This window comes from Rhinolophus ferrumequinum, chromosome 6 (assembly GCF_004115265.2).
Source record: "Rhinolophus ferrumequinum isolate MPI-CBG mRhiFer1 chromosome 6, mRhiFer1_v1.p, whole genome shotgun sequence".
NCBI lineage: Eukaryota > Metazoa > Chordata > Mammalia > Chiroptera > Rhinolophidae > Rhinolophus > Rhinolophus ferrumequinum.
The window spans coordinates 50,963,309-50,990,617 of NC_046289.1; the positions used below are offsets into that span (position 1 = coordinate 50,963,309).

The following is a 27,309-nucleotide window of genomic DNA, read 5'->3' on the forward strand; positions in this document are numbered from 1 at the left end:
TGAGACGGATGGATGGAGGATTCGCTCGAGCGGCTCATCATAGCCCTTCCTGCAGAATGTTGTAACGAATCATCTCAGAATGTCCCCACCCCGCTGGGACATCCTAAGGATAGGGTCCTCTCTACTTCTAGTGCAGAGCCTCGACACATACTTGAATCAGTGTGATGATCTGAGACCAAAGCGTGGGGACAATTTTCGGAAGCTGAGGACTGTCCCGGGAGTGAGTGGGGGCCTAGTGTCACTTCCCAAGATAAGCCCTTCCTGAGAGTCAAGATGCTGAGGAAAAGCAGCGAGTGGGCCTTTTCTGGCCAGTGAAGCTGGGGAGCCTCTGAGGGAGGCGTGAGGCCACTGCTTGTGTTGTGAGCAGGTGTGTAACAGGACGAAGGACAGATGGGAAGGGCTGGCAGTGCAGGCTAATTGGGATGGGAAATTTGTGCCAAGTTGAATGATACCGGTTTTATTTCTGGGCGACTTTTCAGAACTCCCTGGAAAGGCACTCAAGACCTTCCTGCGGACACCTGCTCTAGCCCTCACCACTCCTCCCTGCTCGGATCTACTTCCTGCACTGTGGATACGGGCTGGGCCACCTCTGGCTTCCCTGTCTGTTCAGCCCCCATTGCAGTGGGCCCATCACATACACAGGCAGTGCCAACGTAAAGCAATTGGGGGGACGGGGTGAGGCAAGGAGGGAAGAGAAGGCGCTGGGCCTGGGTGGATGTCCCGTCTGACAGGGTGTTTGGGGCCGTCGTAATGGGCTGAGAAGAAGATGTTACGTCGGGCCTAACCCTTGAAAAGCACAGAGTCCGTGCAGACCCTGTGAGAACACTAAGCCTGTCATCACCATAGATGGGGCCATTCCTCATACTCACAGAGTGATGGGGATTTTCTGTACTTCCTCTTTCGTTCCCAGGAGCGACATGGTAAAAGTTGGTTCTACTGGTTTCTCAATTTGGTTGACGAACTGGATCTTCAACTGGTAATGATAAACTAGGGGTGGGGGTCAGGGAGGAGAGGAAAGGGTGAGAGAAAGAGAATTTAAGCAGGGATTTTTAAATTAAAAATCTCTCTCTTTATTTTTTAATTTAAAAATGCAGAGGGAAAGATGGATAGATACCCCAATTTTTTCCCCCTGGGTGCTGAGATTATGAATGCCTTTTATTTTCTTCTTTTTCCTTCTCTGTATTTCCTAAATGTCTACGGAGGACTTATATTGTGTTTGTAAAATAATAATAATAAGTATCATCCAACAAAAGGAGGCAGAATAGGAGTCTAGTGTATCTGGCATTCTCACCAATTGCTGGTTGCAATTCTTTTGGACTATTCCATGTATTTGGTCGGGATCTCCTTTCATAAATCAAAGGATATATATCTTTTAGGCACCTGACAAAGGGAAGAGAACACACTGCCATTTTTTACTTTTGCCTCTGTTTGATGGGGTCAGTTTTGGGGTGGGACAGAGCTCCGGCTAAGAAATGTGCCTTAATGACCACATTTCTGTATTTTGGGACACTTCCTGGCACCTAGCTCTGGGGGGTTCAACAAGCACATTTTCTAATGGAAATGAGAGAACTCTGGTTCTAGTACTTGGGCCTAAAAGCTTTCTATCTTATTAAATGTCCAGAATGTCCTTCTACTGGGAAGAAAGAGATATTTTATTCTTCTTTACTTAAATACAGTCTATTTCATTAATAAAAGCAAATTGTTTACTATTAGACAATATTGTTAAACACTTTACATTGCATCATCTCATTTACTCCTCATAACAATTCTATGAAGTAGGTCATGTAATTATCATCTTCATTTTATAAATCAGAAAAGTGGGGCTCAGAGAGGTGAAGTGACTTGCTCAAGGTCACATAGCAGCGTCTGTGCTCTTAGCCGGGACCTATTGCCAAGGTTCCCAAGATGGCCTTGGCTTAGCCTGCATTGTCACACCAACCAGCTGTGGGACTGTTTTAAAAATTCCCCCACTTCATTCCAAGATGGCTGCTTGGACTTCTTTTTCTTGCTGCCTCCATGTTCTCTAAGTACCTGTAGTGTTTGAGCTCTAAGATTGCCAACAGATTTAATATGGCATGTCAGTTTGATTGGTAGGACTGCCTGGAGCCCTATGTAGAGACAGATTCTGAGACCATGTCCAGACTCTTGAGAAGATTGGTATCTGCCTTGGGCAGAGGACAGGGGGATTTATGGTATGCTTTCTGTGTGTTTGCCTTTCCTGTTCTAGATAATGATCAATCCTCCAGTCCTGATATAGTGCCTCATGCATAGTAGGTACTTAATAAACATCTGTGGGATGAATGACCTTACAGTTTGCTTGGGAGTATCAGGATGTGTGTTAATATTTAGCCAGATGGAAATCACTTCTGAGAATTCAAGGCCTGAGTTTCAAGCTTTGTTACACGAGAATTCCTAGTGGAAAGCGTAGGTCATGGAACTGGCCACTTGATCATCAATGCCATGTACCCAGCATGTTGAAAGTCATCATCTTCATGAATCAATCTACTAACTTCCAAATGGTGCACTTCTGCTGGAGGTTGGTAGCTACACACAAACCTAGCAGCTGTGGCTAATGGTATGTTGCCAACACTCCAGCTGCTGGGTGTGCCTGTATTGCTGGGTTTCTGGGTTATTTACACAACCCGACCCTTTGGCATAAACCAATTTTCCCATCTGGGTTTTGTGGTGGATTTGCTCCAGTGCCCAGTACATAATAGGTGCTCCAATCCTCCAGCTTGGAATAGACTAGTTTGATGCTCTCAGGACCGTGAAGCTGGGGGTGAGAAATAAGATAAGGGCTGTGGGTCACGTCCCGAGTAGGGTCCCTACACCCTTGGGGGGCAGTGGTGGGACAGGGACTCTGGCCTATCATCCCAGAAACCTCTGCAGAGGTCTCACACCATTCAGGAGATGTCTAGGGAACTCTGTCAAAAGTGAACAGTGTTATGCGTTGAACTGAGGCAAAAAGGAAAGGTCCTTCCAGAGACATAGGTCACAGGCATGGGTTGGGGGGGCGGGGTGTATGATGTGGACAGGATGAGGTGGAAGGAGTGAACTAGGGCTAACTCCTAAGAAGGAGGCAGGGCATCTTCCAGAGTACCCAAGGAACACTGATAACAACCAATTTTAGCCCAGTTTAATATGTATTAGTTGGAAGTCAACTGGTGCTCAGCCCAGTGCTAAAAGCTGTTAGGGATAGACAAGTAAAAAAGTGTAATTGGCAGTATGTATGATAATAATATTGGCTAATATTTATTTTATTAACTGTGCCAAACGTTTTGCATTTATTATCTCATTTAATCCTTACATCGTGATTTTTTTTTTTTAGAGAAGGGGTAACTGAAGCACAGAGAGGTTAAGTGACTTTTTCAGGACCACACAGCTAGTAAGTAGCATAGTTGGGATGTAAGCCCAGGCCACCCGGCTCCAGAACTTGAATTTTTAGAATGTTTATACCTGAGACCAATAGCTTTATATACCCTAAGGGAACAGTTGAAGCTTGGAAAGAGATTTAAGTTCAAAAATGTCATAACAGAATTATTAATTAAAAATAAATCAGAAATACCTTAAATGTTCACAAATAGAGAAATGACTGTGGACTAATAATGACAATTATGATAATTACCATTTAGCTCTTGACTATGTCCCAGACACTGAGCTAATAATTGCACATAAATAAATATCTCATTTCTCTTTACAACAACTTTGTGAGATGACTGCTTTATTCTCCCTCCCACCTGGTTTTACACATGAGGAAGCTGCAGTTAAGTAACTCGTCTATCTGTCGAAGACCTGAAGAACCTGCAATTAGACGTGCGTCTGCTCATTCCCAGCTCGTGTTCCCAACCATTATGATTTGCTCTTATGAACTCATTAAATGATACTTTTGGAATGATTTCAATGCTTACCAAAGAAGTAAGGGCGGTGGTGGGTGAGAACTAAACAACAATGAGGCTATGAAACTGCATGTGTAAGATGAGACTCCCTATAAACAGAATGCACGGAAGGAGGGGCGTTCAGAAAAACATTGAGTGCTTATCTCTGGAGAGGGGAAGAGACGTAATTTTTATTCTCCTCTCTCTGCTTTTCTGCAAGTTCCACATTTTCTACACTAAGTATGTATTCTAATTAGAATCTCATTGGGAAAAGAAAAGCTTTAAAAAGTCTGAAGAAAGAAAACAAGAGAACCAGAAGCTGTGGTCCTGGCCTAGGAGGAGCTTGCAGCCGGGAAGCGGTCGGTTCTATAACTCTGGACACCCTTTGCCTTGTCTTATGGGCACCGGGGTCCATGTGCACCTCCCTGAGGGACGTGGTGGGGTCTTATCCACACTCCTATCTCCACAGGTCACAACACACAGCAGGCATCTAAAGACGGCTTCAGGGGCTCTTTGTGTGAAAAAAAGGCAGGGCACATACTGCAATAAAGACCCTAGTTGTGAATAGAACTAAGGAGGAAATAGCTTCGTTTGTTGCGGTCCTACTATGCAGCAGGCTACATACTAAGTGTTTTACATACGATATTTTTGTCCTCATGACCAGACTAAATAAGGACAACATGCTGGTTAGTCTCCATTTTCTACATCTACCCCTGCTATCCACTCTCCACCCAGCTCTGAACCCCAATACATGACTCCACTGCCTACAGTTCCCCAGCTGCCTTGCTGGTTGGTTTCTGGCTGAGACTGACCACTGGGGAGGCACCAGCAGGAGATCAGAGAGGTCAGGATGTCTTTTCTGTGTTCCCTCCTGCTTTGAAGCTTGACCCTGCAGTAAATGCACCCATGATTGGCTTCGGTCAGCAGCCCCCCCTCCACAACTCCTGGTCTCCTGGGCTACTCCCTCCCTTCCTCCCTCTTTCTTGTTAGATTTGGGGTACACTGACACCCCATACCGGTTTCCTTACTGCCCGCCCTCTGTAAGGATCCCACCTGCTCTCTTCTGCTGCCCCAGGCCAGTGGAATCCTGCTTTCTGCGGAGACCTAAACAGATAGGGTGTTAGTGATCCTGGTGAATTACAGAAAAGGAAGCAGAGATTTGGAGCAGGGTCCCAGATAGTTAGAACTAGAGCAGCATTGGGACCCAGGTGTCTGTCTGATTCCAAGAGACCGTTCCCACTGTCTGTTGGGGCTCTGGTTCTGCAAGCTCATTGTGCCCTTTGAACCCACATGGCAGACACCCAGCCCCTGAAGAAAAGCTGCAGTCAAAACCTGCTTAAATGAAGCCACCAAGATGAAGTGCCTGCCAGCTCCCATCCATGGACATCCATCTTGGGTTATCGCTGCTGCAGGTTCCTGCTGCCTGTCCCCTGAATGTCTAGCCCCCGAGCTCGGGGACAAATGTTTCCCTGTCTCTGCCCTGGAGATGGGTTTTTGTCTTCCTTTGTTCTTTCACTGCGAGTAGGAGGAGATTGATTTCCATGTCTTAGATGCCATGGTTCCCCGATTCTGGGGGAAGGTGCTTGTGTAAAACCTGGGTGGGCTTAGATTGCAGAGGTCCCTTTAGCTCTCACGTCCTATGAGTGGGAATTATCTGTCCTCTCACAGTGTCTCCCTGAGGCAGGACCTGTGCGGGGAGTCAGAACCTCTTAAGGTGTGTGAGCCGTGAGGAGCCTGAGTGAGCTCCCGAAAGCGTGTGGACTGTGTAGCAGGCACAGAGGTGAGGGAATGAGGGCACCTGAGTTGGCAGGAGCACAGCACGTGCATAGCACAGGGAATTCTGTGTTACCTGCACTAGGGAGTCACTTTTTTGGAGAAATCTTGAAATTATTATTATGTTTTCTAAATGAAAGGAGCTTTCATACTGAGACCTAATTATTTGTTCTTAGTTTGGATTTTTCTAAGTGTTTTTCTTGGGCAAAAAGAGACACCTTGCCAATCATCCCGCTTCTGCTCCCCACACCCTTTCCAGGACAATGATGCTGTCACAAAGATGAAGGAAAAAAGCCTGAGTAATTTTGCTCACTTTGCTTTATGACATGCTTAATAAGGATTTTAAAAAATGATTTAGGGAAAATGCTTTTGATCTGGGGCTACAAACAGGCCAGCACAACACATTCCTCAGTTTAGGCAAGAGAAATTATTTCAGGTCTTAAAGATGAAAAGCATGAAATAGTCTATTAACTCTGAACGAGATCAGACACTCTACACCTACAGCAGAGATGGGAAGGCCTCTGCAGATTCTCCTCACCAGAGTCCTCCTGGAGTTTCGATACCCTAAAAATCCTGGGTTCTAATCTCGTGTAGACCCCACTAGTGCCACTTAAAGAAACAAACACATGTATTTTCACAAGGCAGCCACCAATGTGAGCAGCGAGCATCGGGTTGTGGAATTTATGAAGAGAGAATATTTATTCGTTCTTCCTTTCTTGTTTTGGGTCTCGTGGTAAAAATGATTCTGAATCATTGCACATTGGCTCTAGGAGATGTTAGGACTATCTTTGCAAACATCAAAGAGGCCTTTATTTCAGGGTATCGATTTTCTCGTGTAGACATGGTAGGAAGGAGATCTCTTGTGTTTTCTTGCAGCACTGAGGGCTTGCTCCTGGTTCTGAAACGCCTCTAATCCAGGAGGATCGTGGGGTTGAGACGCCCCCGGATGGTATGTGCAGAAGGCCACCACCTGCGGCAGCCGGCAGCCCGGGCTGGCGGGGGCTGGGTAAATTCACTGGGAACAGGCTCAATGGGAGAAAGAAAAGGGGTGAGTGGCTTCGCTAGTCTGTGTATGTGTGCAGGTATGTGCTTAGGTTGGTGACCACGTACCATGAAATAGATGCCCAATGTCACGAGATTAGATGCCTGTCCCTTCTCCTAGGGGTGGGGATGGGGGAGTGTATGTATGTGTGTGTGTGTGTGTGTGTGTGTGTGTGTGAGTACACGCGCGTGCGCCTGCATGAGGAGAGGTGTGTGTGAGGGGTAGGGAGCATTGTGCTGCTCGGTGCCTCGCTGCCTGCTCTTTGTGATGGAGGATGGCAATAAGAGCCCTCAACTAAGGGACAGGAGCCCTACATTAGAGTCCAGCCCGGCCACCTACCACCACAAGGGTGTGAGCGCTCATAACCTCTCTGAAGCTCCATTTCCTCATTTTTAAAATGCGCATTAAGAGCTCTCTTACAGAGTTGTTGTGAGGATGTGATGAGATGGAGTATGTAAAGTGCCTGGCTTCTAGAAGGTGTTCACCCAGTGACACCTGTTCCCTTCCTACATGCTGGACTGAACACGCACGCTTCTGAGCCCCACCCATCGGTGCCAATTTTAGTGGTTCACCCCCTCGCTTGTCCGCACGTCACTCTGTGGCCCACATAAGTTGTGTCCCTCGATTATGCTTATGTACCTAGGTGGTTGGTGGCAAAGCCAAACTCTGAACCCCCCTTATTGCAATGCCCAGCCTGCTCGCTCTCTCTTTCCTATGCCTACTGCTTCTTCTGGAACTCTCCCTGGAAATCAGTGAAAACCTTCCAAAAAAGTAGCTGAGAAAAACCAAAGACACACAGACTCCCCAAGTCACAGTTTGGCTGGTCATGACCAACTGAAAGAAAGGAGTATGCTCATCAGCTGGAGAAGCAATAGAAACAAGTGCCCACTGGCCGGATGGGGCCCAGAGGCAGGGAGAGTGTGGGGGGAGGGGCTGGCCTTGGTCCCCTCTCAGGAGCCTGGGGAGGGAAAGGAGCAAAGGCCATGGAATCAGAGACCCGGGGTCAAGCACTGCATTTGCTACTCACAGACGGAGTGACTGACGGTGGGAGGATTTAACTTCTTTGAATCTCAGTTTCTTTATTGGAAAATTAATAGATCCCCACCCCCCACCTCTGTCTGTCTGTCTGTCTGTCTCTCTTTGGGTTGTTGTGAGGATTAAATGATAAATGTGATTATTTGTGCAGCACGTCCAGCGTGGTGCCTGGACAGAGTCAGCCCCCCGATGGCCACTTCCCTCCCCTCCACCCACTGCTGGCATCTGACTGCTAGGAGGATTAATTAGATAAGATCTTGCTAAGCAGAATTTACTCAATACAGATTCATTTCCCTCCCCCTCTCTCTGGAAAGAACTGGCTCCCAACCTGGTAAAAGTTCCTCCTGAGAGAAGGAGGATGGAAGTGGGCGATAAATTGCCTCGTTTCACTCAGTGACTGTTCCCAGTTCTCCTCGGCTACGGCTGTGCTCTCCCAGTGTTTACCCGAGTTCTGGCGGTCAGACGGTTGTAGAAAATAGATCCTTTGATGGTTTTTTGTCGAAATATCTTGGAGCCAGAGGAATGAGGGCCAAGTTAGTCATCCTTTGTGAAACTACAACTGGGAAGTGATGTTTATCTTGCCCAGCCAGACCCTGCACTAGAATATATAGTACAATTAGATGTCCTTGAAAAATATGGATTGTGAGGTCTCTGTAGCCAGGGTTGGGCAAGTCTGTTCTTTCATGAATCGATACGTATTCATCAAATGCTGGAGGTGGCCAACGCAACAGGCTTGGGGGGCCAAGGTCAGAGATGATCGCGGCGGTGATGGGTGGAGAAGGGTGTAGTTATGGGGCCCTAGATTAGAGGCTCCGTGCTGCACCGTCCACAGAACCTTCTGCGGTGAGGCAGATCTATTGCTGTGCTCTCCGACACAGCAGCTACGTATCCGAGCACTTGAAAGGTAGCTAGTGTGACTGAGGAGTCACATTTTTGATTAATTTAATTTAAGTAAATCGCCACATATGGTTAGTGGCTACCATATTGGACGACATAGCGTTATGCAGATGGCAGCATCCCATGAACAGCCACTTCCAAACAGGTGAGTCTCACCTGAGTGTGATTCCCAGCCATTCCCGGGGCCGCTTGGTGTGACCACAGGGCTGGTCCACCCCACCAGCGAGCAGAAGAGAGCTTTGCTCAGGAAGGACTGAGGCAGAAGCGGGGAGAGCCCGGAGGCTCTGAGGAGGAGAGACGGTGCAGTGCAGGCCACTGCACCTCGGGGGCTGGAGCTGGGGCTGCCGCCCCGTTTCGGGCAGTCCTGCCTTCTAGTCCTGCCTCCATATCACCGGCCCCATAGGTCCCATCCTCAGCTGATGTCCCTGGAGGGAGATGGGTAGTTGGTAAGAAGGAGACCCTGGTGTTGTCTCCAAGGGGCTCATCCCTGTCTTCCTGCGACAGCAGTGGGCACGTACTGCATGGCAGGGAGTTGGTCTCCACCGGGCCCCCTGAGGTGGCGGTCTGCCTATCCTGGCTCAGTTCGTGCTTGACAAAAAAGTGAGTGGATGAGAACATTGGTTTTGGTGGCTGCTGGGTGAGTAATGCTGCCTTCGTGTGATTTTTTGGTCTCCTTAATAGCAAAGGAGCTCACACCAGCACGATGGGATGGTCAGGCACCCAGGGTCCCTGGCAGAAGAGAGAAACTCTGCCTGGCTTTTTCCTACTGCTTTTTCTTCACCCTCTTCCTTCTCTTGACACTCGCTTCCCCTCACCTCCCCCGCCGTCGCTAAGCCCTCAGTAGACATCCTGGGGCTGAACCAAGCCCCTGCTTCACAGGCACAGCCCAGCCCTGGAAAGCGAAAAGTGACCTTTCTTTCTAGCTGATCTCAAGAAGAAAGCAAACTCCTCATTCTCCTTTCTCCTCCTGCCTTTACCCCCACAAACAGACCAGGGGCAGGTTACTGAGATTCAAAAAAAAAAAAAAAAATCACTCAACTAGTTGTTTGGAGGTCTGGGACTAAATGTTGGCTCTGCCAAAAATCCATTTTGTGACCCTGGACAAATGATTTCCCCATCTGGGCCTCAGTTTTCCCATCTGTGAAACTGGCGGGGCTGAACAGTCTCTTGAAATGCTAACATTCCAGGATTAAAGTAGACCCAGTGAATTGTGGTCATCTGAGAGGCTTAATCACTTCAGACGGCTTTGCCATTTCAGAGGAGCTGGTTAACCCAAATAAATGAGTGCCTAATTGGCAGCCTGTGGAGGGGGAGCTCCCTTAAGCAGGAGGCCTTCCAAACGCCCTCATCTGATTCCCAGATGTTACTGGCGCCTCCACCCTTAAAGTACAGAGAGTAGAGGGGGCCCTCTGGTCCCTCAGGTGGGAAACATCCTGCCCTCACTCCAAGTGCTCTCAGAAGCTGTCTGCCGCCCACAACACATTTCTGTCATTCCTGGGCCGCCTTGGCTCATGGAAGGGAAATCTGGGTGGAGAACAAAAGTTCAGATAAACAGAGAAATCCTGTGCTTGAAAAATAAGTCACATGGGAGATTGAATTTGGGAGTGTGATCATTAAAAGGAAGAGCGGATTGGGAGTCAGGTGCACCTGGGTTCTAAGCGCACCTCCAGGCTGCGGGCGGGTCACTTCACCGGACTTTTGCTTCTCCTCTTCTTAAAATGGGATAGTAACCAGCCCTGCCAACCTTGCTTGGCTGTTGTGGGGACTACAGGGCATCCATGGCTGCATCTAATGTTTTGTATCAAATGCTGTGCACATGCAAAGTGGCCATGATGATGCTTTCATCTTCTGCAGATACAAATATTTGCACAGTAATAATCAAACAGCACAACCCTGGGCTCCTCCTAGCGCCAGCGAACACATGCTATGAAACAGTAAGATGCTAAATCACTCACGTGCTTTTTAAGGGATTAGACAGAAATGCTAATGGCAACAGATGTCGCCTTGTTCCCTTCAGGAAGATTTAGGCTTCAGTGGAGTATTTCTTGCCTGGCTTCAGTCGAAGACGTGGCCGTAGCCCTTTCTCTGACCTCCCGTTCAACCCAGAGCACGGCAGGGGCTTGGTTTCTGCCTGAGGTGAAGGATCTGATTGGGAAACACTGGAAGTTGAACTTCACCTTGGAAAGGCCTCAAGAGGATAGTGATATCCTGTAAGATCAGCAGATTCAAACTTTTGGGGGAATAAGGAGCTGCAAATGGAGCCTGGAGCTGTTTTATCATGGGGGTCATGAGCAGACATGAAAGTACTGGGTTCCAGTTTGGGTTTGGAGACACCTCCAGGTCCCTGTGACAATAAGACCTGGGTGGTTGACATAACTGCTCAGGGCCTCTGGATCATACATTATAGGGGACCATGAAAATGGAAGAGAGGCCAACCCAGGGATTATTCCAGGAAGTATTAAGGCTTCTCTTCTACAGTTGGCAACCAGTTGGCCACATTCTTGGGAAAAGACAGGCTGTGTCAACATCCCTGTGTAGTTTCAGAATCACTAAAATAGCACAACCTGAAGTCATTCCAGGAAAAGTGTTCAGGGAACTCCTGAACCTTCAGACAGGTCCTCCCGAAGGCTGCGGGCCGCCTGCACTCACCTTTGAATGGGGACTGGGCTCGTGTCACCAGGAAGAGCTTCTTGCTCTTCTTGCTGCGCCACTGCTGGCTGATGTGGTAGCCTAGCTTGTTGCAGTGGCCCTTCTTGCAGTTCAGGCACAGGCCCTGGCTGAAGCTGTCCATGTCGCTGCACGTGTAGCCGGTGCTCTGCGTGTCAGCGTGCATCAAGGAGTCGATGAAGAGGTGCACCGACCGCTCGTGGGCGCACTTTATGGTCTGGGTGATGGCTGGAACACAGCGCAAGAGGGACGTTAGCACCCTTTAACCCAAAGTACCTTCAACTCAGAAGGTCATCTTGTTTCTCAGTGCAGAGTGACAGCACGTTAGGAAGGAGGGGTGGGGTGGCTGATGTCAACCCACCGACAACCGTGCATGTAATAACTGAGCAGAAACTACAGAAGGGGTAGACCTCTCTCAGCCTCTGCAGTCACAGCGTGTTACGGTAGGCGTTTTGACAGGAACCCAAGTCGCTAAGAAAATAGCAAATTATTGAAGAAAGCAGGATAGTGTAATTCCTTTTAGAAATATTTCGCTCTCAAATGGTTAAAAAGGCACAAGTGCTCATGGCTTCGGGGTGAGTTAGTTGGAACAGGCTTGTGTGGAATGCCTCTTTGCTTAATACAGCTAGGGAAACGAGGGCGGAGGCACTCTAGCGGCTCCTCTAATGGTGAGAGACGAGGCCTCTCCCAGAATGTCTACCTTCTGTCCCAAAGCAGCCATTGTGTCCCTTGGGTAACTGACCTGTAAACCTGGCATGGGGTTGGACTTCTGGAAGTACACCCCCACGGCCAGGTCTGAATGGCCCTAACCCCTCCAGCAAGCTTAGGAGGTTTAGTTACCTTAAAAAAATAAAACATAAAAACTCTCCTAATATTAACCTATTCTTTAGTAAATGATTCTCAAAGAATATTGAGGAACCACCACAAGATAGATAAAGTATCTAAAGTGAAGGTAGAGCTCAGGTAACTGTGCCCAAAGCTCTTTCCCCAGGAGTAGTCATTCCAGGGCCTTGCTGAACACCCTCTATGAGGCAGGCACTCTGCTAAGTGCCTTCACTCATCCACTCCCCGCGTCTTCATTCAGCAACTTGAGGCAGCTGTTACAGCTGAGAAAACAGAACTTGAAAGATATTCACTAACTCATTCGAGCTCGCGTAGTCTCACCTACATGGTTAGGATGGTAGAAGAGTTCACAAGTGACTTTCTGTTCAGGTATGGTCCTGAGAACCACCCCAGAATGGGATCACTTTCCAACATAAGGGTAAAGAAACCTGGGAGAAAGCACACCCAGGCTGGGCAAGCTACATAGATATACTTGGTTCATCACTTTGAAGTTTAGCACAAAAGAGCAAATAACACTCATTGGTCACAGATGCATTAACTAGGCAACTCGTTACTACACACCACCCTCCAGGTCTGTGTTGACTGTGGGAGAACATAGGTCTGGGAGGAGGGCGGGACCGTCAGCCGGGAACTGCTGGTGACTCCAGGGCAGTGACTCCAGGGAGAGGTGACGAATGATAAGGGGAAGTTCCCAGAAGGTTCTCTCAGGCATGGGCCGGTGGAAGGCTGGGAGTGCAGCCAAAATGAGATAATGCTGAGTGTGAAGGTCATTCTCATACCGGAGAAGTGAAGGTGGTGATGTAATCACAACAGAGTGTGTTCTCAGCCTAGTTTTGGATGATTGGGGTGAGAAGGTCGTATGCGCGGGTGTGGGTCTCGAGTTGGCTTACAGTGAGTTGACTTGTTTTAATCAGGATGAGCTTTTGCAATAATGAGAAATTTGGAATGACTATGGAATGTACGGGTTTCGCGGACACTTTGGTTCTGTAGTCCTGTGCATAACATGTGTGTTAATGTTTCAGTTTTAGGATTTGAGAGAGAAGTGGGATCACAACCCAGATAATGAATGCCACATTCAGTGTTTGCCCTGAGATAAAGGAAGTCACAGGGAGATATGTAGAGCTGAACTTCAAACTGAAAGCATCTTGGTATTGTCCTGGAGGATTAACTGATTCATCCTTACAGGGGTGGACGAGTTCTTCCCACTCTCATGAGGCCAGGGATCAAGAAGCCACGATCTGTTAAGGGAACCTCATGTGGCCCAGAGTAGAAGCTGCCTGAGCGAGAAGCTTCTGGAGAAGGAAAAATAGCCACAGGCAGCAGGAGTCAACTCTCAGAAGGGCTGCTCCCCCAGGAAAGACAATGTGGGCCCTGGGGGAGGGCCACAGGTGGGGGTCCCTGGTGGTGCCCTCAGCTCATCCTCAGAGCCTGGGCTCCTCTCTCCAGTGCTTACCCCCTCCCACAAGCTCTCTCTCTGAGGGGACTTGGTGACCACACACCCTGGGCCCCCACCCTTGCCAAACTCTTCCCAGAATCCACAGAGTTGGTAGATTCCACCGGATCCAGGGGCCCCATGCAAGTGTGGGGAATGCAGGCCAGTGCTCTCGGCCACGTCTTCTTCCTCACCATTTAGGCCGTGCTTGGTAATATGTTTGTAGAGCTCTAGCAGGTGGCAGCCAGGCTGGAAGGAGCCCCCATTGGGGTAGAAGTCGTAGTGTGCTACGGGCTGTTTGATGCCCACACTCAGGCCCATGTGCTCCCGGGTAAAGGTGTGAATGGCATCCACAAAATCGGCGTCATCTGGTGAAAGACGGTCGCTGGGGGAAGTTCCTTCAAACAAAGGGCCCGCGGCATCTAGCCCTAATGGGAAAGCAAGGGTCAGGGTTAGCTGGGAGCCAGGGAAGGGGAGGAGAAATGCTCTTTTCAGCTTCTGATGTTATTACACATTCATGGGCTAGCAGAAAGAAGAAAATCCTAGGGCATAATCTTTCTCTAGAAAATCTTGCCACAACCTTTTGGCAGTAAAACCACAGTAATTCATGTACTGAAAATTGGACACAGGCTGGACATTATCTATGAGGAAAAGAGGTTCGGAAAAGAGGTTCGCAGGAATTATCGAGTGGTAGAAATAAGGTTATGAGTGAATACGTGATATATTTGAGCAAATCAATTTTAAGTACTTCTCTCTAGCTACTTACAAGAGCATCTGTTTACATACAAAAAAACCCCACTGTGTTTATGGTAAGTAGTTCTAACCTACCCATCAAAGAAAGAATTCATTTGCCTGCAGGTCCTCAATAATTTCCCTAAACAAGCTGGCTTTTCTCCCACACTAATGTTACATCATTGGAATGTCCTGAACCGCCTTGGGACGTTGCTATTCTCTGGTGAAAATACTGTGAGCAAATAGGACTGCGCAGAGCTCTGGTCCTCAAGTGACAGATGTGTGTGCATGAGACAAGTGGCAGCTCCTGGCTGATTGTAGTTGGGGAATATTTATGCACTCAAGGATTTTCTTGCTTCCTTTACCTTCTCTGGAGGGCCATGTGATGTCCCGCATCAACCCTGGCTTTCATCCCTAGTGGAGGCAAAGGAAGTGACAGGGGGCCACAGGAGCACCGGTTCTGCAACCCTTACCCATAGTTACAAGTGAAGGATGTCTCAGTATGATTTATATTCCTCTCATCGGGCTGGCTATAAGATGACAACAGAATAATTAGCTATCCGGCTGCCTCTGATGTGTGTGTGCCTGGCTAATGATGCCTGATGTGACCCAAGACACCAGGCAGAGTGGAGAGGATCCTGGGCCCAATTCCACCTCTGTGATTCTGACTCAGCCTTCTAGCCCTGCTTTCTCAATGATGGATGGGCCGCACTGGCCTTCGGTGGAAGGCCTGCCCACGCTCAGGCTATTGAGGGTTAAATCACAGGGGTGGGAACACGGGTACGCGTCTGTGAACCAGTTATCCCCACTCACCAGCAAGATGCAAAAAAAAAATAAGGACAAGGAAATGAATTCTCATAATGACATATTTACTTAGTTCAAATGTCTGCCATTATCGCTATCTTTTTTCAGATTAAAATAAATCTGTGTTTTGATGAAGTAATGATAATAGTAGACAGTGGTTGCCCAAAATGTTCTTACTTGGTAAAAATAAAAGATCATAGCAAAGCTATTCATGTTAAATTTCCTTTGAATTGTTTTAGCCTGTGAACTACTGACTTAGCTCGATCGGTCTTAAAGGATGAGTCGGAGTTTGGTAGGTAGACTAAGGCTGGGTGGATGAGTGGCAGTAAGATATTTCAGTCAAAGGGAACAGTACATGCAAAGGCCCAGAAGCTCAGGAGGCCACGGAGTGTCTGTAAAGGGGAGAAAAATCTAGGGTCATAGAAGCTTAAACCTATAGGAAGGGAATAGCAGGAGGAGAAGTTGGAGAGCGTGGGCCAGTGTAGGAATCCGTAGGCCTGGGGGGCTGGGCTAGAGAAGCATCCGATCAGGTATGTTCTTCCTAATGTAAGTCCAGGGCAGCATGGTGGATGAGGCTGGTGTCAGGGGCACCTGGGAGGAAAGGCCCTGCCTGTCTTCAGGTCTTCCTGGGTATCGAGGGCCTTTTCCAAGTTGGCGTAAAGCGTGAGGTGAAATTTTGGGTGTAGAACTCCCTCCTCCAATCCAAATGAGTCCCAGAGTAACACCCACGTATTCCACAGATGTGGAAACTGAGGCACAAATAGCAAATTTAGGGTTGTGATTATTTAACTCACTCACATTGGGCTTTTTAAACTATAGGATGAAAAATCAACTCTTTCCTGCTACAAAAGTATATAGAAATACTTTTTTGGTTCTCTTTGGCCTGACTTTGAGAGGCATTTGTCTGAGGAAAGGCAATAGGAATGGAGGCTGTGATTTCTGAATTCTCTCGGAACAGCAGCCTTGACAGTCCTCATGGCTGAAATAGTGCAACACATCCTTCCTTGAACACCAGTGCAGCACGAAGGAAGCTGGGGTTGTGCTCATTACTGTGTTTCCCTGAAAATAAGACCTAACCGGAAAATAAGCCCTAGCATGATTTTTCAGGATGACATCCCCTGAACATAAGCCCTAATGCATCTTTTGGAGCAAAAATTAATATAAGCCCTGGTCTTTTCGGGGAAACATGGTGTGAGGCTGTTGGAAAAGCAGGTCCTAGATCCATGTCCCCTGTGCAGCTGTGGAGATTACAGTTGTTAGTTATTGGGCATAGTTACCTGTGATTCTCCCAATCTTTTGCTTTCCGCCGATGAAACTGCCAGCGAATCCTGAGACGTGTGCACCCAAGCTGTACCCAATTAGATGAACATTGCTTCGAGAAAATTGAACAGATTCCTGGAAGACAGCGGTAAGATGGTTGCAGGAGGAGAAGAGCTGCCTGGATAAAAGCCTTTTGTGGGTCCAGCTTGTTCAGGCTCCCACCCTGCTCTTTGCGCTGATCGCAAATGAGGTACTTCCTTCCTACTCCAGACCCAAACTGGTTTCTCACCTTGCGGACTCTGTGCTCTCTCCTTGCAGGCCCAGCCGCCGGGACCCCTGCCTGCATGCTGCCTCCTACCTGCCTGTTTTCACCTGCACATGAAGGCCCCGCGGAAATGATCCTGTTCCTTTGTGTGGGGTTTGGCGGTTTACAGGGTGTGTTTAGATCCCTTAGCACATCCGAGAGGGTGAGCATAAAAGGAACAGTGGATGGGGTGGGGGATGTAGATGATTCCACAAAATAGGGGTGCAAGGGAGGCCGCTGAGAGAGACCTGGACCCGATCTCCATCCCTGGCCTTCCCATTCCTGTGAGCTTAGCAGGAGTGGTTCTCCTGTCTGGGCTGCTGTGGGAGACCAGCTTAATTCACCTGGTCTGAGAGGAAGGGGGAGGAAGGGAGGTCAGGCAGGTCTTACCTCCAGCCACTGGAGAAGAGCCGCGACCTCTTGGCCCACAAGGCGGGTGTTGCGGACCGCAATGGCATAGTGGTTTTGGGCCAGGGTGATCCAGTCTGCCAGCACCACATTCACTGGCTGGGCCAGCTGAGACTTCAGGGCTGCCACCATCTTCCAGATCCAGTCTTCCAGCAAGCCATCCATCTGAGGGTGGACACACAGGGTGGTCAGCTTCACCAGGAGGGGTCGGAGGGAGCATTGTACTAATTGTCTCTTTCTCCCTATTCACCTCCTTTTCTTCTCCAACTCTCGGCTAATGCTGGATCCTTCTCTCCAAGAGAAAGAGCTTAATGTGGGCTTCCCCAACCTCAGCACAGCTGACATTTGGGACCAGATAATGTTTGTGTTGTGGGGTTGTCCTGTGCATTGTAGGATGTTGAGCAACATCTCTGGCCTCCATCTGTGAGATGCTGGCAGCAAACCCCTTCCAAGTTGTGAAAACCAAAAATGTTTCCTGAATTTGCCAGATGTTCCCTGGGGGTTACTCCTCCTAGCTCCCAGTTGAGAACCATTGTCTTAACATTTCCCTAATGGACTTTCCAAGCCTTAAAACAATAAATATGTCTGTGTAAATCAGGTACTAAAAGCTCACCTCTCCTTTGAGGGTCAGCTCCCACACCATGCCCTCCGAAGGTCTGTTCTGCCAGACGAATGAATCTGACCGCTTTCCCTCTCCTTGCCGGCCTACCACCTTCCCTCTCCTCTCGGCCACTGCATTCCTCTTGCTTTAGAGAGATTAGAACCATGAGCCAGAACATAGTAGGAACTCCATAAATGTTTGTGGGGAATTGTTCTATGTATGCGAACCAATATCCAGGGCACTCCTGATGGGTTCACAGAGCAAAGGCATTTGTGCTGTCTTACAGGAGGAATAAGAGCTCTTTTAGAAGAATAAGGGTGGGCAGGTGAATGTGATGGTGGTGGTGGTGGTGGGGTTTAGGGCATTCCAGGCAGAAGGAAAAGCAAATGCAGAGGCACAGAATCACCAAGGGACAGTGTGGATGTCTCGGGAGAGGAGAAAAGTCAGGTGTGGTTGAAGACTAGACTGCAGAGGTGAAACTGGAGAGCAACACTGATGGCTGGGCATATCACCTGGGGTAAGATGCATTCATTTCATAAATGTTTACCTTGCCTTCTGTGTGGGTGTAGCATCAAATCCAGTCTCTCCCAGTTACTAGCTGAGTGACCTTGGGCAAGTTATTTAACATATCTGTGCCCCAGTTTCCTCATCAGGAAAATGGGGACAATAATAATGCCCTTCTTGCAGGATTTTTGTGAAGACAAAATCAGTTAACAGATGCAAAGCACTTAGAACAGTGCACTCAGCAAATGTTAGTTACTGCAGCTGCTATTGTCATTATTATTATTACTAGTAATAGTATATATATTCCAGTCTGGACAGGATTTTGAGAATAAAGAGTTCTTTCTGGCAAAAGGACCATGCTATCTTCATGTTGCATTTGTAAACAAGATATTTATTCAGTCATTAATTCAGTTAACAAATATTTTTGGAGCACCTAATATATAATGAATACTGTCCCACAGAAGAGGAGAAAGGATACTCTAGGTAGAAGGCACAGCCTGAGCCAAGGCTAAGAGGAGAGAAGTCACATGGTACACAGAAGGAGCAACAAGTACTTGGGTATTGCTGGAGCTTAGAGTAGGGAGTAGGGAGAGTGTGGGGGGGAGGCAGGGAGAATGAGGGGGAGGCAGGGAGAGTGGGGGGAGGCAGGGAGAGTGGAGGGGAGGCAGGGAGAGTGGGAGGGAGGGAGAGTGGAAGGGAGGGAGAGTGGGGGAGGCAGGGAGAGTGGGAGGGAGGGAGAGTGGGGGGGAGGCAGGGAGAATGAGGGGGAGGCAGGGAGAGTGGGGGGGAGGCAGGGAGAGTGGGAGGGAGGGAGAGTGGGGGGGAGGCAGGGAGAGTGGGGGGGAGGCAGGGAGAGTAGGGGGGAGGCAGGGAGAGTGGGGGAGAGGCAGGGAGAGTGGGGGGGAGGCAGGGAGAGTGGGAGGGAGGGAGAGTGGGGGGGAGGCAGGGAGAGTGGGGGGGAGGCAGGGAGAGTAGGGGGGAGGCAGGGAGAGTGGGGGAGAGGCAGGGAGAGTGGGGGAGAGGCAGGGAGAGTGGGGGAGAGGCAGGGAGAGTGAGGATTAAATGGGCTGATGTATAGTGTAAAGGGCCTGTTCCCGAAGAACAAGGGTACTTGTATGGACACAGGGAGGAATCCAGGACCTACAGAATTAAGCCACGCAAACAAAGCCAAGCAAACAGTTGATTTACTAAGAGAAAGGAAATGTACACTCCCAATATTGATACAGTCCCAATATTTTGGGAGTGGGCAGGCTAGGAGGAGGGCAACTGCCCCAAAGAACAAAGAGGCTTAGGATTTTATTTGAATGAAGGTGCAAAATATTCAAGTTTTAGGGGTGGCATTGCAGGCGTTTCCAGACGGGTCCTCACTGGGTACGCCTTTCTGATGGGAGGTGGGATTCTGTTGTTCTTACTGGGCCCTTATCGAAACTGTCATGGTGACATGGGGTGAAGATTTTTCCTGCAATGCTAGTAATGTTCTAATCCATTACAACTAGCTGTGGCTACATCTTTTCTTAAGAATGATCTTATCTCCTTTCTTTCCTTTTCTCCCGACGGTAGTAGGCCTACCTTGAGTAGGGCCTCAATCTATGTTAGGTCCCTTCTCTAGAGTCAGGAAAGGCTCCCACCAAGTTCACTGCCAAACCCCACTTCCTTAGGGTGAGACCCCTTTAAATCTAGGGGAGAAGTTGCTGGCGAGCTGCAGGAGCCTCTGTGCTTTCCCAGGGTGGCAACAGTAGACCCCCACCTCATGGCCACACCCATGTTGCACCATGTGGCTCCCCACGACCCCCACGAGTCCAGGCATGGGGTCTGTTTTGTTCATGTGAGGCTATGAGTCTACACCTAACCGGCTGTTGGAGAATATACATTGAAAGAGCGGTATGTGGGTAGGGGGGCCTAGTTTGCTCTCTAGGGTAGAATAAATGGAGGTTTCAAGAGTATTTCCAACTAGATGGCAGGGAAAGGTTTCCAAGTCATGAAATAGACCTCCCAAACCTCTGGAGGTTTCAGATTGTGAACTAAGCTTCAAATCGTGGGTGGGCTGGTAACCAGGGAGTCAGGATTTCGTTTTGGAGACAAGTCCTCGCTTAGTTTGACTTCAGTTATTGTCTGCAGTATTCTCTCTCCTCGTCTTCCATAGTAACAGGATTTTTCGCATCACTAAAAGGCTACACTTTCTCTAAGAGACTACATGTCTCAGCCACCTTTCCATCCAGGTATGGCCAATGGATATAATTGGAAGCATTTTGCAGATGTTTCTGGGAAGCTAACCTAAAAAACACTGTTTCATACCCAAAGCCATTGAATTGTACATTCTAAATAGATGAATTGTATGATCTGTGGATTGTATCTCAGTAAAGCTAATTTTTAAAAACCTTGCTCCTTGACTCCTTTGTGTCACCCTTTACTCCACTTTGCTACCTGGAATAAAGATGTGATGGCTCGTGCTCTAGCTGCCATCTTGGACTACAAGGACGAGGGCCACATCTAAGGACGGCAGAGTAGCGAGCTGGAAATGAGCTGGGTCCTTCAGGACTTCATTGACCAAAGCTATTTGTTCAGTTTTGGGCTACATATTTCTGGACTATTGTGTAATATGGAAACAAACTTCTGTCTCATTTGAGCCACTGCCAACTCTGACAGATACAAGAGTTCATTGGGAGAGTATGTCTTCTAAGACAGAGAAGCATGCAGATTCACCTGCATGGACCACAATCCCTATGGGCCCTCATGTGCTGTGTGACCTCTTTGAGTCACGTTTCATTATCTGAGACGTGGAGATAATGATACCCTCCCCACCTTGCTTACTTACGGAATTGGGATAATCAATGAGGTCATGTGTGGGAAAGCAGCTGGAAAATTAGAATGTGCTTTACAAATATTATGCGTGAAGTTGATATCTCTGGCTCTCTATTCTTTTTAGTAAAATCGAACACACTAGGGAGAAGAGAAGCAAATGTAAACGCAGAGAGAAAAAAGGCATGTCAGCTGTTCCTACCGACCACCCGTGGATTATCATCACCAACGGCAGAGAGGAGTTGAAGCCACACTGTTGTAGCGTGTCTGGGTGATGGAGCTGAATCTGACAGCCGTTCTCAGTTTCCCCTTCAAAGAGCAGGAATCTGGTCTCTGTGTTCTGCAACGTCTTTGGTTGAACATCTCGAGATCTTCTTCGAAATGGCTCTGGAATATAAGATTGGGAAGGGTTTTAACCTGGCATCTGTCTCACCTCTACCAGCTCTGGGACAACCCAAAGGTTTCCAAGAACACCAGCCATGGGGTGCCTGTGAGGTGAGGGAGACAGTTATGAGCCGCAGCTTTGGGGAACCCAGAAGAACATTTCCAGGAGAATGGCCATGTCTCTCTTGGAGAATGGAGGGTGACCTAGGAGGACTGAATACAGAGGTGGAGAGGGTCAACTCCTCCAGCCTGCCATTCTGGGGATTATAGAACCAGCCAGCCCAAAACTAGAGTAGCTGTAGGACAGTAGGAATATGGGGGAGGCAACTTGGACAGAGGATCAGAGAGAATAAGAATTTCACCCAAAAGTACAAATGAGTAAAGCATCTTGGTTAGATGATGCTGTACATTGTCTCATGAAGCCCAATCTGTTCTCACGTGCAGATGAATTATATCACATATCACGTAGCCTTGCATGGACCAGTTAGGGTTGGGGTGGGGAGGCTCACCAAGGGGGTTGTGGATTCTGCTTGAAGGCGGGGCGGGGGGGAATGATGCTGATCCTGGCCTTGAAGGATGAATAGGGCTTGTGTGTATGCCTGGGTGGTGGGTGGGGAGACAGGGGGAGTAGGGCTTTCCAAGCTGAGGAAACAGCTGAGTAAGGGCTCAGAGGCATGGGACCGCGTGGGCTTAAGGAGGCAGGAGACAAGACGGGGCAGCCAGAGGTTGGGGGATGGGGGCTGGGATGCTGAGGAATTTTTATACTCTGGATGACAGGCTGCTGCCAAAGAGTTTTCTCAGCACAAAAGGATAAATGAATATCCATTTAGAATCTTTCAGAGACTGTGTGAGGGTGGGGTAGGAGAGAAAAATTGCTTTTAAGATTTCACCTTCTCGCATTAGACTCTCTTTGGGGAAAGCCTCACCCTGACCACAAGCCACTTTGGGGGTAGGGGTGGGCAGTCACCCACCTCTGCAGGGCAGCCCAACAGCTATGGAGGCGGTGGTGCTGGCTAAAGACACACACCTCTGCCCAGGGGCTGGGTGGGGCCTGAGGAGGTGCCATGTTTCCAGGGCTATGGCACCGCACGGTGGGCGACATCTTTCCTACCAAGATTAGGAATCAGGCCAGTCACCCTCCCTTCCAGCAGAGGGTGGATTCCCCTGTGGCTGAGGGGTGAACACAAGGCCATACAAGCGTTTTTGGTCAGTGAACTAAATTCAGTCTAATTACTCAGGACCTTGATCATTCTTTCTGAGCATAAAATCGTTCAGGCTTCTCAAATAATTAAGTCTTGGGCTCTTGGTTTCAGGGGACAGCAGGACCAAGAGATGATGAACCTACAAAGTGCAAGGGGAGGTATTAATGAAACCAATTTTCCTACCCAAAGGTTATTATTTCAAAAAGTTATTAATTCCCAGCAAAGGGCAATGATTTTTCACTATGATGACAGAATGAAATGTGTCATATTTTATTAAAAGAAGATGTGAGCAAGAATCTGAATAATTTCTCTGAGAGAATGAAGATTTCTGCTGCGCAGTTTGGCTTTCCTGAGCTTCGGGACTGTCTGAGCTGGTCCTCAGCCCTACCAGTGGGCTTCCAGTCCATGTTCCCCATTTCATGCCATACACTGCCCTCCTGTATTCTACGTCAGAAGCTGGGGTGTCACCGTGCACTGCTGTACCTGCCTCCCAATCAGTCCAAAGCTGCTGGTTCTCAAATACCCCTAGACCCCAGTACCCTAGTTCAAGCGCACACTGTTTCTTGCTTGGTTTATTGCAACGCCTCTGTTTCGTCTCACCATCCTCCCTCTCACTGCTGCTCAAAGAAGCTTTCTAGAAGAGAAAGGACTATTAGACCCTTTAGTGACTTTAAACTTCTTAGTATTGCATCCAAGGCCACTACCCTTTTCCCCCAATGCCTCGCCTCTCTACATTCTCTTGCTACCCCAGATTGCCAATAGACGCCCCAAATGCCTTTGCACATGCCTGCACTTTTGCACTCTGGCTTCCTTTTTGGTCTCTGCTGCTCTTCAGTGAACCCTGGTCCATCCGTTAAAAGGGAACTCAAACATCACCCCCTCCCAGAAGCCTGCTAGTCTAGCCAGAGGTAATTACTTTCTCTTGCTGCCAGCACTGTGTTGGGTTCCTGATCCTAATGTTCTTGTCACGTGGCCTGATAATTTATTTGTTTAGTGCGTGGTGTTACCTCACCAGGCTGTAAACTCATGGGGGGCAGTGCTAGTAGGTACTCAATAAATGCTTAGTGAGTGATATGGTATCTGTGGGACCCACATATGCTTGATGTTGTCCCAGAGGTCTCTTAAACTATCCTCATTATTTTTGATCTTTATTCTTTTTGCTGTTCCAATTGGGTGTTTTCTGAAAGCTTGTCTTTCAAATCATTGATTCAGTCCTCTGCTTCATCTAGTCTGTTGGTGATTCCTTCTAGTGCATTCTTCATTTCCGTTATTGTGTTCTTCACTTATGACTGGTTCTTTTTTTTATGGTTTCCATGTCCTTTTTTATGCTTGCTACCTCTTTTTTGAAGTTCTCACTAAGTTCCTTGAGCATCCTTATAACCATTGTTTTGACCTCTGTCTCTGGTCTGTTGCTTGCCTCCATTTCATTTAGTTCTTTTTCTGAAATTTTCTCCTGTTCTTTCATTTGGGATGTATTTCTTTGTTTCCTCATTTTGGCTGCCTATCTGTTTGTTTCTATGTATTAGGTAGATCTTCTATGTCTCTTAGTAGTGGCTGGGTAGCCTTATGTAGTAGGTGCCCTTTGGGGCTCAGTGGCACAGTCTTTCTGGTCACCTGCACCGGGTGCTCCAGGAGTGTCCCTTGCATGGGTTGTGTGTGCCCTCCTGTTATAATTGAGCCTTGATTGCTATTGGCACATCAGTGGGTGGGGTTGACCTTCAGGCTGATTGGCTGTGGGGTTTGGCCACATTCGCAGCTTACAGGCTGCTGTGTGGGGGCTTACCCCACTAAGTGGGATTTGCCCCAGTGGGCTCTAGTGCCTGTTGAGACTGCACTTTTGGTGTGCTGCTCATGGAGCTAATTGGGTGGTGCTCTGCTGTGATCTGAAACCAACCTCCAAGTATGTTGGTTCTGGGGCTTTCTTGGGAGGGGCTCCTGTGCAGGCCCAGGTCACTCACTGCCGGTGACCAGCTAGGGACTACCTGGTAGGAGTTACAAAGCAATCTGTGGTTCTTTTCTGCCTGTGCTAACCCTGGAGGCATGTGGGAGAGGCCACACTGTGACCTGAGGACATTTGCCACCTGAATCAGGCCTGGGGGAGCTCCACAAAAAGCTAGGACACCTTGAGTCCTGCTACCATCGGCAGGCTCCCTTAAGGTTCAGCCACTGATAAAACCTCATGCAGTATGCAAGTGGGGTAAGGCAGGGTCTCAAGGAGTCACTAGAGTGGGAAGAGTTGTGGTCACCAGGTTAATGTAAATTCTGGTTTGGTGACAGTGCTGAGCCTGAAGCTACTCAACAAGAGTCTCAGAGCACACTGAGGCCAGCTACCACCCACCTGGGGTCTGTCAGATTTTGATAGTTTTCCAAGAAAGAGTACAATGTGGGTGGGGCTGGCTGCTCTTGGAGAAAGTGCCTCCAGTGTTGAGGGAGTTGGGTAGTGTTGGGTCCCAGTGAGTCAGAAGAGCAGCTCACTGGAGCTCACCAGACCAATCAGATTCAGATTTGGCTGGAAGCATAGGGGGCGGGCTCAACACATTAAAGATGGCGGCTGCCTGCCTGCTGCACGGGAGAAGGACCTCTCACAGGGAAAATGCCGACTCTTTTCCAGCCCTCGTCTGGAAGTCACACAACTCCGTCCTCCCCCCATATATCTCTGACTCTCCCTGAGTGACTGTCCCTTCGCTGGAGCCCAAGGTGAGTGCCTGGGAGTGAGAGAGTCTGTGCGCGGGCCCTTTAAGAGGTCGCTTGGCTTTTCCACCATTTTCCATCCCACCTGGATTGTTGGAATCCCCACTGGTTTTCACAGCCAGATGTTGTGGGAGCTCCTCTTCCTGGCACCAGCACTCTGTGGGGCTGGGGTCCGTCGCTCCTCTGGAAGGAACCTCTGTGGCTGAGATATCCCTCCTTGTTGTTAACTGCCACAGAGTTTTGGAGTTAGCCTGTTCTGTGTCTCCGCCCCTCCTACCAGTTTTGTTGTAGTTTGTTCTTTATATCCTTAGTTATAAAACTTCTGTTCAGCCAGACTTCAGATGGTTCTCCAGGTTGATTGTTCCATAATTTAGTTGTACTTTTAATTCGTTAACAAAGGGAAGCAGGCACAGTGTTTATCTACTCTGCCATCTTGGATCCCAGCATCTTGCGTTTTTTGATCTGTGAAATCCTTTCTGTGAAAATTTGTCCCAATTGCCCTCACAGGACCAATTCTGTCTTATGTGTATTTACTGTGGATTCAGCTGGGAGAATTAGCTGGGGCCTCAGTGCCTACGGCATCAAGGCTGTTCAGGAGAGTCCTAAAAAAAAGCAATTATCAGGTGGAAAGGCCCATGAACAGCTGTGTTCTTCCTTTTATTCCTGTGGTTGTGGCTTTCTTTCAACCTGTATATGAGTGAGGAAGTTGTGTATATAAATTCATTTATTCATTTGCTCAATAAAACCTTATTAAGCATATATTATTACATTATGCCATGGGCCCTGGTTAGGTATAGTTGGAGGCAAATAGGGCATGGCCTCTGTTTTTCAGGAGTTCTCAGTCCAGTGGGAGAGGCAAGCATAAGAACCAGCCACTGCATATGGTTTCTGTGAGTAGAGGGATGCCCTGAGTAGGGGCTTTAGAGAAGACACAAAGAGAAGATGAGGTATCATGTGAGTCTAGAAGGATGAAAGATTCTTTACGAGCTCATATCTAGGAGAAATTGCCAAAGAAAGTGGGGCTCTTGTACTAAAAAAAAAAAAAAAATTCATGGAGGACCTTAATGTTGAAGGGCAGTTGCAGGGAAGAGGATCAAGAATCCTTTTGTGTAACTCCAGGAGGTAAAAAGAGAATCAATGGATGGGCATGACAGGGACAAAAAATTTTGACTTTAAGTAGTTCACAAAAATTCATGGTAGAAGAAATAGGGACAAAGAGAAAACAAAGGCAATAAAACAACAAAGACAGAAGTGTTAATAAATTAGCACCCTAACACGCACACTACATGATCCTATAAGGCTGCTGGAGATGGGCTACAGATATTGTTCTGAGCTTCCTATTGGCCAAATCAAAAAGGGAAACCAGAGATAGTTTCCCTATGGGTTATTGTAAAAAGGGGTCACTGGGTGATGTCTTGAACATCATTCCTGCGTAGTAGCAAGTTTCATGTGGTCGACTCTGAGAGTGGTCTGCAATCCTCAGTGGACCGTAGTGCCAAACAGCATATTAGTCACAGTGAGTCTCTGCAAGGCTCTTCACTATAATCTAGCAGCAGTCCTGTGACTGAGGGAGGCAGGGGCCACTTCAAGTCACATTTTGGGGGGAAAGAGTGAAGCTCTAGAGCCCGAGTGTCTGAGCCTCCATAACAGTGTGATTGTCCCCTTCACAGAACACACAGACTTCTGGAACATGACTTTAAGTAGTTCACCCTAACATGCACACTCTGTGATCCTGTAAGGCTGCCGGAGATGGCCTATAGATTTTGTTCTGAGCTTCCTGTTGGCCAAATCAAAAGGGGAAACAGGAGCTGTTAGAGGATTCATGGTGTCTAGTTGCTGAGTCTGAGCCGTGGCTTTAAGGACTCACTGCTGTCACACACACTCATACTGAAATCTCTTTCCCAGGCGTTAGCCCTGCACAGATCCAGTTCTTGACTGAACATCTTTACCTGGGGAATCTTTTGGCGCTGCAAATGCAGTGAGGCCAAACTGGACTTATTTTCTTTCTTCCCAACTCATTCTTCTTCGTTCTTTCTACATTTCCTATTGTGGTTTA

The 27,309-nt window shown here is 48.2% G+C and overlaps 1 protein-coding gene across 2 annotated transcripts in view; it reads right to left on the reverse strand.

Annotated features, from left to right (window-relative positions):
- The window catches only part of LIPC (lipase C, hepatic type), a 148,546-nt gene that overhangs the window by 6,705 nt on the left and 114,532 nt on the right, over positions 1–27,309 (reverse strand). For both annotated transcript variants that reach the window (XM_033108661.1, XM_033108660.1), the window contains exons 3-8: positions 21,179–21,363; positions 17,055–17,237; positions 16,378–16,495; positions 13,759–13,992; positions 11,272–11,517; positions 870–987 (exon numbers count right to left, since the gene is read on the reverse strand). In XM_033108661.1, coding sequence (XP_032964552.1) covers positions 870–987; positions 11,272–11,517; positions 13,759–13,992; positions 16,378–16,495; positions 17,055–17,237; positions 21,179–21,363 — 1,084 coding nt within the window. The remainder of the gene's footprint in view (positions 1–869; positions 988–11,271; positions 11,518–13,758; positions 13,993–16,377; positions 16,496–17,054; positions 17,238–21,178; positions 21,364–27,309) is intronic.